Source organism: Palaemon carinicauda, chromosome 4, assembly GCF_036898095.1.
Source record: "Palaemon carinicauda isolate YSFRI2023 chromosome 4, ASM3689809v2, whole genome shotgun sequence".
NCBI classification, from domain to species: domain Eukaryota; kingdom Metazoa; phylum Arthropoda; class Malacostraca; order Decapoda; family Palaemonidae; genus Palaemon; species Palaemon carinicauda.
In genome coordinates, this window is record NC_090728.1 from 184,435,037 (window position 1) to 184,450,036 (window position 15,000).

Genomic DNA, 15,000 nt, shown 5'->3' on the forward strand with positions numbered 1-15,000 from the left:
AAGACAGCACCAATACATGTTGACTATAATGTGTTCTAGTATTAGATATCCAGATGCTATTCCTCTACGGAATATAACTACTAAGAATCTTATTCCACACCTTATCAAGGTTTTTACTCAATATGGCATACCTAAAGTTGTTCAAACCGACCGTGGTACCAATTTTACATCAAAGCTTTTTCAGGATGTTATGTTGGCTATGGGTGTTCACCATTCAATATCTACAGCTTATCATCCGCAAAGCCAGGGGGCGCTAGAGCGATTTCACCAGACGCTTAAGGAGGCTCTGACTAAATACTGCTATGAACATCAGAAGGAGTGGGATGAGGGACTACCGTTTGTGTTGTTCGCCATAAGAAATACTCAGCAAGATAGTTTGGGATATTCGCCTTCTGAACTACTTTATGGTAGGAGTGTGAGAGGACCCTTAAAGGTTTTATATGATGTCTGGCTGGAAAACCACGAATCAGGTAAAGACTTACATCAATATGCTGTTACTCTTAAAAAGCAATTAGATGAGGCTCGAGTATTTGCACATCAGAATCTGTTTAAAGCCCAAAATAGTATGAAGAAAAGGTTTGATGTTAAAACTGTAATAAGAGAATTTAAACCAGGTGATCAAATTTTAATGCTTAATCCCACTAAGAAGTCTTTAGAATGTCGTTTTGAAGGACCCTATACTGTAGTAGAGAGACGGGGCAATAATGTATATGAAATTGAAACTACTGGTAAGAGGAAAGATAGGCATCTTGTTCATGTGAATAGACTTAAGCCTTTTGTGTCAGAGAGCACCAAAGTGAAGTCAACAGTGCTTGCAACTGTAAACGTTAAGAATGATTCAGTTATTGTTCCAGAGAATGATTTTCAAATAGGCAATGATTCTCACCTCTCCAATTCTGAAATTTTAATTAATATCTCCGCAAAATTAATGCATTTAGGTTCTCGCCAGGCTATGGATGTGGAACGTTTGCTGAAGTCTTTCAGAGATCTCTGTGGAGATGTACCAACACAAACTAATCTTTTGGAATATACTATCATTTTGAAAGAGGGAACAACCCCATGCAAGCAAGCCCCTTATCGAGTATCCCCATACAAGAGAGCTATATTGAGAAAAGAAACTCAGTTTCTACTGGATAACGACTTGGCCGAAAGCTGTGACAGTCCTTGGTCTTCACCGTGTTTATTAGTACGAAAACCCGATGGATCGTTTCGACTCTGCACCGATTATAGACAGGTTAATAAACTCACTGTCACAAATGCATACCCACTGCCTAGAGTGGATGATTTGATTGATCAAGTAAGTTCTTCTAAAGTTGTTACACGTATAGACCTTCTAAAAGGATACTACCAAATTCCTTTATCTCCATCTTCAAAACCCATTACTGCATTTGTTACACCCGATGGATTGTTCCAATATAAGGTTTTACCTTTTGGCTTAAAAAATGCAGGACCAGTATTCCAGAGGGCAATGAATGATCTTCTAGAAGGACTTCCAGGAGTTGCAGTTTACTTAGATGATGTTATTATTTTCGCAGAGTCTTGGTCGGACCACATGAAGGGCTTGAAAGAAGTATTGCTGCGTCTGAGGAAGGCAGGTTTGACAATAAACCTGAAGAAAAGTGACTTTGGACATGCCAAGATACAGTACCTTGGATACGTTGTGGGAAGCAATGAAGTGGCACCAGTAGATGCCAAGGTGAAGGATATCATTGCCATACAGCCTCCAACCTCTAGAAGAGAAGTTCAACGATTCCTGGGAATGATTGGATACTATCGACGTTTTTGCGAAAATTTCTCAGATGTGGTCGCTCCTCTCACTTCTCTTACAAGCAGTAAAAAGAAATTTAATTGGACTGACGATTGCAAGGCTGCCTTTGAATACTCAAAACGCATCCTGGCATCTTGTCCAGTTTTGCAGGCACCAAATTTTAAGAAACCCTTTTCAATTGAGGTTGATGCCAGCGACTTGGGAACGGGAGCTGTACTGCTACAGGAAGGGACAGATGGAATCTTGCATCCAGTAATGTATGCTTCTCAGAAGCTCAAACCTCACCAACGACCCTATGCAACGGTTGAAAAAGAAGCATTTGGGTTATTGGTTGCATTGGAGAGGTTTGCAGCTTATCTCCATTGTTCTCCATTTACTATCAATGTCTACACGGATCATCAGCCTCTAACGTTTTTACAGAGAATGAGAACGAAAAATCATAGACTCATGAGATGGTGGCTGATGCTACAAGAATATGATCTTCAAATACACCATATAAAAGGAAAAGACAATGTATGTGCAGACATGTTATCACGGAATCCTACATGATAGAGAATATTAAAATAGTCTTTTCAGTCATCTTGATGGTGATGACGACTTTTTGTGGGGGGATATGTTATGATTCCCGTTGTATATTTATTAAATATTTTTTTTTTATTTAGTTTTCTTATCAGTCACTAGATGGAGTGAGTATCCTTAAAAATGTATGGTTGTTTTCAGTCACTAGATGGTGTGACTAATTAGTTGTGATTTAAGTATTGTTTGTTTGTTCCATGGTCCATGGATGACCAAATATTGTTTACTTCGACAATAAAGTTTGCTTTGTCCAGTGTGCTTCCTGGATTGGTGATTAACGGTTCTTGGATTTACTACTTGGATTTAAAAGTGTTTATTTGTATTTGGTAAGATTTTATTGTTCATTTTGTTTCGAAACACCAGTGGATTCATTTAAGAGAAAGTTATGAATTTATTTATCATTATTTCTTTATATTTCTGTACATAAGTGTAGAATATATATATTGTAATTAAAAGTGGTTAAAAGTGATTTTATCTATTCTCCCTTTTAAATTATAAACTTTAAACTGAACCTAATAAACTAGCACTAACTTCTAAGAATATTGTTATGATCTATAAAGTGCTACATGAAATCGTGAATTATAGATACGAATCATAACAATATATATATATATATATATATATATATATATATATATATATATATATTCAAATAAGCCATATATATTTTTGATATATTAATGTCTGGATTCTCTTAACGACCTCAGGATCAGAGCCCCACGCGAAATCACACAAAGACGAGCTTGGCTCCGGCCGGGAATCGAACCCTGGTCGGCAAGCTTATATAGACAGTGACTAACCCACTTGGCCAAGTGGGTTAGTCACTGTGTATATAAGCTTGCCGACCAGGGTTCGATTCCCGGCCGGAGCCAAGCTCTTGTCTTTGTGTGATTTCACCTGGGGCTCTGATCCCGAGGTCGTTAAGAGAATCCAGACATTAATATATCAAAAATTATATATGGCTAATTTGAATATGAAAAACACGTAAAAATGTGCAAAATTTATATATATATATATATATATATGTATATATATATATATATATATATATTTCTACCTCATACTCGGGATCGAACGCTAGCCCCTTCTAATGAAAGGCCAGGTTGAAACCAACCATGCCACGAGAGGCCATAAAAGGAAATCCGAAACTGACACTAATCTAGCTGTCCGAGGATTTACCTGGCGAGACATCAGTCTCTAACCAGCGAGTTTTACCCGATTTCCCCGGCCCACCACGTGACACAATTAGTAGTAATTTATTCAAATTACCCCTAATGAGTCAATATGGATAAATATCAACACAACATCGTGTTCAAATAGAAATAAATTTCTACCTAATACTTGGGATCGAACGCTAGCCCCTTTTAATGAAAGGCCAGGTTGAAACCAACCATCCCACGAGAGGCCATAAAAGGAAATCCGAACCTGACACTAATCTAGCTGTCCGAGGATTTACCTGGCGAGACATCAGTCTCTTACCAGAGAGTTTTACCCGATTTCCCCGGCCCACCACGTGACACAATTGGTAGTAATTTATTCAAATTACCCCTAATGAGTCAATATGGATAAATATCAACACAACATCGTGTTCAAATAGAAATAAATTTCTACCTCATACTTGGGATCGAACGCTAGCCCGTTCGATCCCAAGTATGAGGTAGAAATTTATTTCTATTTGAACACGATGTTGTGTTGATATTTATCCATATATATATATATATATATATATATATATATATATATATATATATATATATATATATATATATATATATATATGTGTGTGTGTGTGTGTATATATATATATAAATATATATATATATATATATATATATATATATATATATATATAATATATATATATGTATATATATGTATGTATATATATGTATGTATATATCTATTCTGTATATATATATATATATATATATATATATATATATATATATATATATATATATATATATATATATAATATATATATATATGTATATATATTATTCTGTATATATATATATATATATATATATATATATATATATATATATATATTGTGATATCCCCATATGTTGTACATATGCTAACATATCTAATTTGTCTAATGTTTAATTTTCCATTTTCTTTGTAAATACATCACCTTATTTCAGCGCCATCTTTATTCCATTCTTCTCATTACTTTTTGTTTACACTCGCCTTCCTGCTGTAAATCATCCCTGTTTTCTTACCTTACATGTTATAAGGTAACCCCAAATTTATTGATTTTGTTAGAATACATTGTTCTCACCACGAGATTCATCTACCTTACTCACCCATTCACTTTGCATTGCTTATTATTGTTGTTTTGAAGTGCTTTTTCATTATTTTGTTTAACGTAAGATTAAAGTTTGGTTTATAATATAGTTTATTGTTCCTGTCCTCCAATTATCCTGCTATTGGTGCTTCTGTTGTCTGCAACCAGCTTTAAGAAGATACATTTGATCATAATCAACAATCTTATACACTCGTAATAAGAAACAAGTGAATTTCGAAGTCTACCCATATGACTTCTATTTTATTGTGTGAAGAGAACTACCGCCCATTGTAAAGGGGTAATTGTTTGCACAGTGGTTCATCACATAATAGTTGGGGGCCTGTCCGGGATCTGATGTGGGATCTGATGTGCGATCTGATGTGCGATATGATTACTCAAATTTATATCAAGTGATTGAATCGTGAAAGAACAGTTCCAGTGATTATGAACAGTATCGAGTGTTGTGTTGTGGCGTACCAAGGATAAAGGACGACAGTAATAATTCCAAGGTAAGGTAGATGTCTCGTCTCCCTTCTCATTAGACATTTATGTACAATATATGTCTGGGTAGTCATTTGGTTTTAAGAGGAACAAGTCACGCTTAATATAGTTAAGACTTAGGTATGCTGATTGTCCAGCTTCTAAACCACCCTTATTAATTGAAGATGCCCCCAGTAGGTAGCTTTTAAAGTTTCGCCTACTCAAATCTCATATCCCAGAGATTTCTCATAAAAAAAAAATCTGAAGCCCTAAGATTTTGCCATTTCTTAAAATCGCCATTCAAAAGTGATATTTAGGAAATCAAGTCAAATTTCATATGTGATTTACTAAATTAAGTTTCATTATAAGTGAAATTTCCTCCATCTATTTCATTATGAAGTGATTTATTTTGTTATATAAATTTCGTAAGTGAAATTAGCCAATTTCCAATTTCGGAGATTTTCGTAATTCCAATCGTTATCTCTAGTCAGGAAATTAACTTGTATATTGTTTGGTGTTAAAAGTACTATTTTGGTGTACAAATAAAATTTACGTGTCGGTAAATGAATATTTAAATACTTGTGTTGAATTACTACTGTTATATCTATAAAGCGTATACTACTTATTTTGTCCAGTTTGCGCATTATTCTGATAATCAATTACTTTAAACTAGGTGTTGACTATTAACTAGATACTTTATCATAACGAGAGTAATATAGTATTTATATAAATTAAAAGGTAACATTGTAAAGTTATCGTATTAAGCTGGTTTGAATTAAAAGGAAATGTAAACTAGAACTTGCTAATTAGGTATGTTTAAAGTAAAAAAAATACCTTTGCGTTTTAAAGCCTTGTATACTGATTCGGTAAAATTGTTGTAAAAGTTTGAGATGTTAAGCGTGTCGTTTGAGTAGTTATGAAGTAGTTAGCCGCGTGTTCAAGATCTCGAGCATACATTGTTCAGTTGTTAACGGTGAATAAAAGTTTTATAGTATCGTAAGTTTCGCGAGACTCAATTTTGTATTTAAGCTATTTTTGTGTAAGGTGATCTAATCATATAATTCTGTAATTCTGTGATCTCTCGATCTTGTAATTTTGTGATCGCTATTTTGTCTTTCTGTGATCGAAAGATTGTTATTTTGCGATCGTATGATCTTATATTTATTCTTGTAAAGTTTGGATATTTATTTTAATTTGTACTTATCTTGCGCCACAGGCGACATTCAAAATGCCTTTCAACTTGCAACAATTTATTGTATCCCCACGGGATCATGTGGAATCTCTCACAGTTGCCACAAAAACTGACCTAAAGAATCTAGCTCGCCATTATGATGTACAGGTTCCCGCAACTGCCGTAAAATGTGTAATTCTCAGTCCTATTTTGAACTTCCTTGTAGATGAAGATATTGTTCCAGAAGAAGAACTGGCTGACGTACGAGCTCTAACAGTTACCAATCCAAATGGTGACTTAGATAAACTAAATCTACAGCTGGAGTTGGAAAAGATGAAGATGCAAGCCGCAACTGCAGCGGCAACTGCCGCAACTGCAGCGGCAACTGCCGCAACTGCCGCCGCTGAGGTAGAAGAAAGGAAAGCCGCTGCTGCTGAACGAGCCGCAACTGTCGCCGCTGAGTTAGAAGAGAGGAAAGCTGCTGCTGCTGAACGAGCCGCAACTGCCGCCGCTGAGTTAGAAGAGAGGAAAGCCGCTGCTGCTGAGCGCACGGCTGCTGCCGCTGCTTCCCTAGAACGTATCAAGGTGGAAACTGCTGCGGAAGCTGCTGCAACTGCTTTGGAGCAACAAGAAAAAGAAAGTGAACAGAAAAACAACGCTCTCCGTGTTAGGTTGCAGATTGAGAGAGAAGCGGCCACAGTAACAGAACAGGATCTGGCATTTATAAGACTGAAAGAAAAGGAAGAAGGTAAGCTAATTCCCGAACCCTTTGATGTGGGCAAGGTGCAGAAATTGTTGCCCACATTTGAAGAACGGGAACCTGATAACTACTTTTCTGTGTTCGAAGACACAGCCAAGAATCTCAATTGGCCTCAGGACAAATGGTATTTGATCATCCGGAACTCATTTAAAGGTAAAGCATTATCTGTGTGTGCCACTATGTTAGAGGAACATGATTATTTCATTATTAAACAGGCAATCCTTGATGCTTATTCTATTACTGCGGAAGGTTATAGGCAAATATTTCGTAATAGTCAGAAGCAAGTTCAGCAGACCTTTTTAGAATTTATGAATGGAAAGATTAAACAGTTTCAGAAGTGGGTAGACAAAGTAGATGTCAAAACTTTCGAGCAGTTGAAAGATTTAATAGTAATGGAGGAGTTCTTAAGGAAAATACCAGGTGGCATTAATGTGTATCTAAGAGAGCAGAATGAATCTGACCCTAAGAAAGCCGCTTTAAAGGCAGATGACTATGCTCTTATTCATAAAGTAGGTAAAACCCCATATAGAGAAACTAGACCTAAGGAAACTTGTACATACTGCAAACAAGAAGGACATTGTGGCGGGATGTTGCAAGAACAAGCCCCACACCCTTGAATCACACTTACTGACAATGGTCTCCTCAACACATACTTTCCCCTTACGATATCTAAAACTGGACTCTTAGACAAAAAGGACGAAATAAACAAAACAGAACATAACCTTAAAACTATATATTTCTTACTAACTATAATAAATCCAACCAAAACCATCCACATTCAAAATACTTAACACTAATCATAAACAACAGTAAATATAACAACGTAACACCATTCAAATAAACGCAAAAAAAAACCTAACAAACTTAAATTACACCGCACACCAACACCAAAAATAAATATATATATATATGAACACCAACACAGCCGACAGTCTTTTACGGCAACTACCACAATCACCGCTTTTTAAATAACAGATTAAACTGTGTGGAAATTTGCCACAACTGCCTCGCTGAATTGGGTGGTAGTCATCATCCTCATCTTCATTATTATCATCATTATCATCATCATCAACAATCCAAATACAAAGGCCAGGTCATCATCCGTTCAGCAATCCAAAAGCGCAGTCCAACACAATCAAGTACAGGCCAGGTCATCAACAATCGTAGTCCAAAAGAGCAGTCCAAACAAAATCCTTATTTACGGGCCTGGTCAGCAACAATAAATCAACTCTCAAAAAACAATCTCTCATAAGGAGGAATCACGGCCTGCCAAAATAAAGAAAGAAAAACACTTACGAACACTTCTAGCCAACTGAACTATCGCACTATAATCAAAGATAAATAATAAATTGTTCCTATCACTCACAAACACGACAAGCAAAGATAAACAAAACTGTACTTACTCAGAATATAAATTATCACTTCCTCGCTGGTAAAGAAAAATAATAAATAAGGTAAAATCCAGCATTCAAACACAACTGACTCAGGACGCAGTCAATCAAAAAAAGCATTCGCTCCGAAACATTCACCACTGTCGTAACCTAACTAAAAAATGTAAACAAACAATCTCATTTAAACCAACAGTCTTTCTCACCACAAACAATCGTTAACCTAACTACTTTCGCTCGCTAACACAATATCTCTCTCTCTCTCTCTCTCTCTCTCTCTCTCTCTCTCTCTCTCTCTCTCTCTCTCTCTCTCTCTCTCTCACAGGATTTGGCAAAAACAAAAAAAATAAAAATAAAGCAAAAATAAATCCTCCACATTCCTTCCCCCTTACTTTGCCAAATCCTTCTCACACAACACTTACATTGTTTTTTTCATAACCCAGTCGCAGTCGGGAACCGGACCTCTACTCCGAGTAACTGGGCCTCCATATACTCTCTCATTCACTTCCTTATCACAATCATTCGCTACATTAACACTATTCCTATCTAAATCCCTATCATCTAATATATCATGTACAATCATATCTACCTCGTTCTCATCTGGCCCTATAATTACACTCATTTCTGTAAACAGTTCATCCATTTCATCAAAAACATTCTCAACTTTAGTAAAAGATTCATTCATACTACTAATCATTCTCCTATCTCTCACTCTCGCATTCGTCATCCTTTCTTTTACATCACCTAAGGAAAAGCCACACACACTATAGGTATCATTCATACTCAGCCATGATTCATCTGTATTAACACATTTATCTTCAATACACACTTGCACATTTACACCCTTGTCATACTTATTTCTATTCTTACCTATACCTATAAATTTCCCTTGCACTTTCTCCTCACTTAAAACTTTCAAACGCCTCTTTTTCCTATATTCAACTAACACTAATTGTTTATTTTCCAGCCCTAACTTTTCATGCATACTGGATTCATACTTGCTCATTTCTAACCAATTATTCATCCCGTTCTCACAAACATTAATCCTATTCCTTTCACACACACAGGAGGACTCACCCAGCTGAACCCTCTTACACTCTAGTTTCCCGAACATCCTGGCTGACTTACTCCCTTCTTCCTACATACTCTAGCTACATGCCCATCTGCACCACATTCAGTACACTTACCCCGCGGCTCCTTGCACATTCTAGCATAATGACCATCCTTACCACAATTACCACAAATCACATTCATACGATTACTACGACATCCACTCGCCACATGCCCAATCATACCACACCGAAAACACTTAACCTCTTTCTCTTTCTTGCACTCACTTTTTCTATGCCCTACCTCACCACATCCAAAACAAGCACCTAGAGCCCATCTGCATTCATTCTTCTTATGACCTACTTTCCCACACCTATAACACTTTTCATCACGGACACGGCTATCTGACATACCTCGATGTGCACTCACACTCCTATCCCTATTGCGCCAATTACCCTGCCTAAATCCTTCATTTGTCCTTACAGGTATTCCCACATTACTTGCCCTAACACTCCTATCTACTACATTATCAGCTACCCTCATTGGTGCTCTCAAAATTGCATCCTTATAACTACCAAATTCTATTACACTTTCTTCCATTCCAGTTCTTACACTCACAGATTTACTTTCTTTCATGCACCTATCTAACTCATAATCCTCAACTATCTCTAGTATATCATCCCATGTCAATCTCTCTTGCGTCCACCTCATTTTCTCTTTGCGTTTCAAATTAATAAATTCACACACATTCTCAGGTACTGTTGCCAAAAACTTCCTCATTAACTCCTTATTCTCATTTATGCCTTCATCCCCATACTTCTTCCTAGCTAACGTTTCCACCCTACATACGTATATTGATATCGCTTCTCCTGCATTCATCCGTGCTTCATCAAAATCATTCTTACGCTTATACTTAACACTCCCTTTCATACGTTTTACCTGCTCAATTATTCTCTTTTTCACACTTTCATAATCAACGTCCCCTACACTCATTATCACTCCATACATCGTCAACAAATACCCAGTCAAATATTCTCCTAACTCCCTAGCCCAAACTCTTTTACTATCACCATACTTATCCTGACAATACCTCTCATACTCCTTGAAAAAATCATATACATCCCTACTGCTATGCTCATTGAACCTTTCACACCGATGTACCTCTCTCATAAACACAGTCTTACACACATCACGTTCATTCTCACTGCTATCATCACTGTCTACTCCCTTGTTACCTTCTTCCTCATTCGAATATAATGAATCCACTTCCACACTTAAATTCCTATCCTTAACCATTCCCTTCTTACCCTTTTTCTTACTTACCACTTTCACCCATTCACGATCGTCCTTGCTATCAGCCTGATACTTTTTCTTCTCTTTCTTCACATCACTTTTACTTTTCCTTTCATCTTTCCTCTCACCTTTCTGTTCATCCTTACTATGCCTAATTCCCTTATCTTCAATCTCACTATCACTATTACTACTATCACTATCACTTCCTTTCCCATTATCACCTACCTTAACCTTCTCTTCCACTACCAACCCATTACCCGAAGCTGAGGACACTCCTCCGACTGCACCTTCACCCATTATAGTTTTCATCATCCCCATGACTTGCCCCATCATATCTTCCATTCGTTTCTCCATTCGTTCTTCATTCTCTCGCATCCTCATCTCAACACCCTCTTCCACTCTCTCTACAGTTCCCTGAATTTCCCTCAGTTTCCTATGCATCTCCTCATTCTCACACCTTAACCACTTATTCTCTTCCAACAATTTCTCCTCACGCTCCTTACTCAGCCGCAATTCCTCCTCCAAAGCCTTGTATTTACCTTCCATTTTTCTTCAACCTTAATTCTAAATTCGTATCCTATCAGTCCTTCGTCAAAGAGTCCAGCTATCAGTCCCGCCTCAGCAGTCCCTGTTCGGGCGCCAAAATAATGTGGCGGGATGTTGCAAGAACGAGCCCCACACCCTTGAATCACACTTACTGACAATGGTCTCCTCAACACATACTTTCCCCTTACGATATCTAAAACTGGACTCTTAGACAAAAAGGACGAAATAAACAAAACAGAACATAACCTTAAAACTATATATTTCTTACTAACTATAATAAATCCAACCAAAACCATCCACATTCAAAATACTTAACACTAATCATAAACAACAGTAAATATAACAACGTAACACCATTCAAATAAACGCAAAAAAAAACCTAACAAACTTAAATTACATCGCACACCAACACCAAAAATAAATATATATATATGAACACCAACACAGCCGACAGTCTTTTACGACAACTACCACAATCACCGCTTTTTAAATAACAGATTAAACTGTGTGGAAATTTGCCACAACTGCCTCGCTGAATTGGGTGGTAGTCATCATCCTCATCTTCATTATTATCATCATTATCATCATCATCAACAATCCAAATACAAAGGCCAGGTCATCATCCGTTCAGCAATCCAAAAGCGCAGTCCAACACAATCAAGTACAGGCCAGGTCATCAACAATCGTAGTCCAAAAGAGCAGTCCAAACAAAATCCTTATTTACGGGCCTGGTCAGCAACAATAAATCAACTCTCAAAAAACAATCTCTCATAAGGAGGAATCACGGCCTGCCAAAATAAAGAAAGAAAAACACTTACGAACACTTCTAGCCAACTGAACTATCGCACTATAATCAAAGATAAATAATAAATTGTTCCTATCACTCACAAACACGACAAGCAAAGATAAACAAAACTGTACTTACTCAGAATATAAATTATCACTTCCTCGCTGGTAAAGAAAAATAATAAATAAGGTAAAATCCAGCATTCAAACACAACTGACTCAGGACGCAGTCAATCAAAAAAAGCATTCGCTCCGAAACATTCACCACTGTCGTAACCTAACTAAAAAATGTAAACAAACAATCTCATTTAAACCAACAGTCTTTCTCACCACAAACGATCGTTAACCTAACTACTTTCGCTCGCTAACACAATATATCTCTCTCTCTCTCTCTCTCTCTCTCTCTCTCTCTCTCTCTCTCTCTCTCTCTCTCTCTCTCTCTCACAGGATTTGGCAAAAACAAAAAATAAAAATAAAGCAAAAATAAATCCTCCACAACATCATATTTCAGAATGTCCTGATCCACATTGTGCAGCTTCATACTTAAAGAGAAAACCTAATCCCCCTCAATTCTCTCTTAAGCAAATGAATCTGCCCAAACAGGAACCAAAACCTAAGGTGGAGAAGAAAAAGACCTTCCATTGTGCATCACACGAGTCCCAAGCGTTTGCACCCTTCACTTGCTCAGGCAAAATAAATGGTAAACCTGTAACCATACTCAGAGACACTGGATCCTCTCAAACGATCGTCTCTCCTAAAGTAATACGACCTAAAGGTGAAACTCACAGGTATGTTGCAGTTAATGACCTAACCAGTAAGTCTATGTTGCCTCTCATTAATGTAAACCTTCATTGTCCTTATTTCTCTGGAACTACTGAAGTAGCTGTAAATCCAGAACTGTTACCATGCAAGAATGTAGATGTAATCCTGGGTAATGACATAGCTAACTCTGTTGTCTTAACAAACTTAATAGCAGTATCTCCAGGTGATGTTGTACAGGAGGAATGCTTAGCAGTGACACGGAGCAGTAAAAAGGACACCCCTACTGAATCATCATCAAACCCGTTGCCAGTCTCTGAACCTATGGATTTCAACGAGTTGATGAGTACATATAAGATCCAGCCTGATTCCTTTAGCTATCAACAAAGGAAAGATGTCACTCTACAGCAGTGTTTCAACCAAGTGAAACCAAAGGATACCAACAAGTGTTCTTATTTTTATATTAATAATAATGTACTAATGAGAAAATTCAGGTCCAGCAAGAACAGTCATCTAAAAACCTGGAAGGATCTATTCCAGGTAGTTGTTCCTAAGGATATAAGACCTCTGATCCTAGAATTGTCTCACTCTGCTGACTCTCATCTTGGTATCACTAAAACATATGAACGCATCAGTCAAGACTTTTATTGGCCAAACATGAAGAATGACATTAAAGAGTACGTAAAAACATGTACAACATGTCAAAAAGTAAGTAGTCCTAATGTGAAAGTACCAGTTGCACCATTAAAACCTATACTTGTGCCTAAAGAACCTTTCAGTAAGATCATAGTAGATTGTGTAGGCCCTTTGCCTAAGACAAAGAGGGAACATGAATACTTGCTTACGGCCTTATGCCCCACTACCCGTTATCCATTTGCAGTACCTTTAAGAAACATTTCAGCCAAGAACATCCTAAAGTCACTAGTGTCCGTATTTACTGTTGTAGGATTTCCAACTGAACTACAATGTGATCAAGGAACCAATTTCATGAGTCATGCTTTTAAAACAGCTATGAAAGATTACCATATAACCCAAGTCTCATCCTCAGCTTACCATCCACAGACCAATGGAGCATTAGAACGCACTCACCAGACCATTAAAAATCTTCTCCGGAAATACATCCATAGTTCAGGTAACGAGTGGGATTGCGATTTGGAACTGATCATGTACGTCATACGAGGAGTTCGAAACCAGTCTACTGGTATGTCACCTTTTGAACTACTCTTCGGTCGATCACCACGAACTATCCTCAGTTCAGTCAAAGAACGCATCCTGAAGTTGGGAGATAATGAGGTACCTCTTTCCCAATATATTTCAGAACTCAACAAGAAACTTTCAGATCTTCACTCCATTGCCAAAACTAACTTGATAACAGCTCAAGAGAAGATGAAGATTAACTATGATAAAAAGGCTAAAACCAGAAGTTTCAAAGTAGGAGATGCAGTGCTGCTATACCATCCGATTGCAGGCTCTCCCCTACGAGAGAAATACCAGGGACCTTATACCATCACTCAACGTATCTCGCCAACCAACTATATAATCGCCACTCCAGATAAGCGTAAGTCTACTCAATTAGTCCACATAAACCTCTTAAAGGCCTATTTGTCTCCCTCAACAGCTGAAAGTAAAACGGTAATGATTACTAGTTCCATACCATACATAGATTGTCCTATGGATCAATTTACAGATGATCCAATAACTGCATCTTGGCAAGATTCTCAAAACTCAAAGATCTTGGAAAACTTATCAGACTATCTACAACCCTTATCTGCATCAAAACGTAAATCTTTAGTAGCTTTATTCCATGAATTTCCTATTATAACTTCAGATAAACCAGGCAGATGCACCATGCTAGATCATGACATCAAACTACAACCAGGTGCTGCACCCATTAAACAAGCTTTCTATCGAACATCACAGAAGAAATTGGGTATCATGAAAGAAGAAGTGAACTACTTGATAAGAGAAGGATTGGCAGAACCCAGTGCGTCACCATGGGCTTCCCCATGTCTCCTAGTAGGAAAGAAAAATGGTAAATTTCGTCTTTGTACCGATTACAGGAAGATTAATAATTTAACAATTAAAGATTCGTATCCTCTACCAAGAATACAAGATATCATTGACCAAGTAAGT

At 37.2% G+C, this 15,000-nt stretch overlaps 1 protein-coding gene across 1 annotated transcript in view; it reads left to right on the plus strand.

Annotated features, from left to right (window-relative positions):
* Nucleotides 1–315, plus strand: part of LOC137640263 (uncharacterized) — a 2,770-nt gene extending 2,455 nt beyond the window's left edge. Inside the window, exon 2 of the mRNA XM_068372857.1 lies at nucleotides 185–315. Coding sequence (XP_068228958.1) covers nucleotides 185–279 — 95 coding nt within the window. The 3' untranslated portion in view covers nucleotides 280–315. The remainder of the gene's footprint in view (nucleotides 1–184) is intronic.
* The last annotated feature ends 14,685 nt before the right edge of the window (nucleotides 316–15,000 follow it).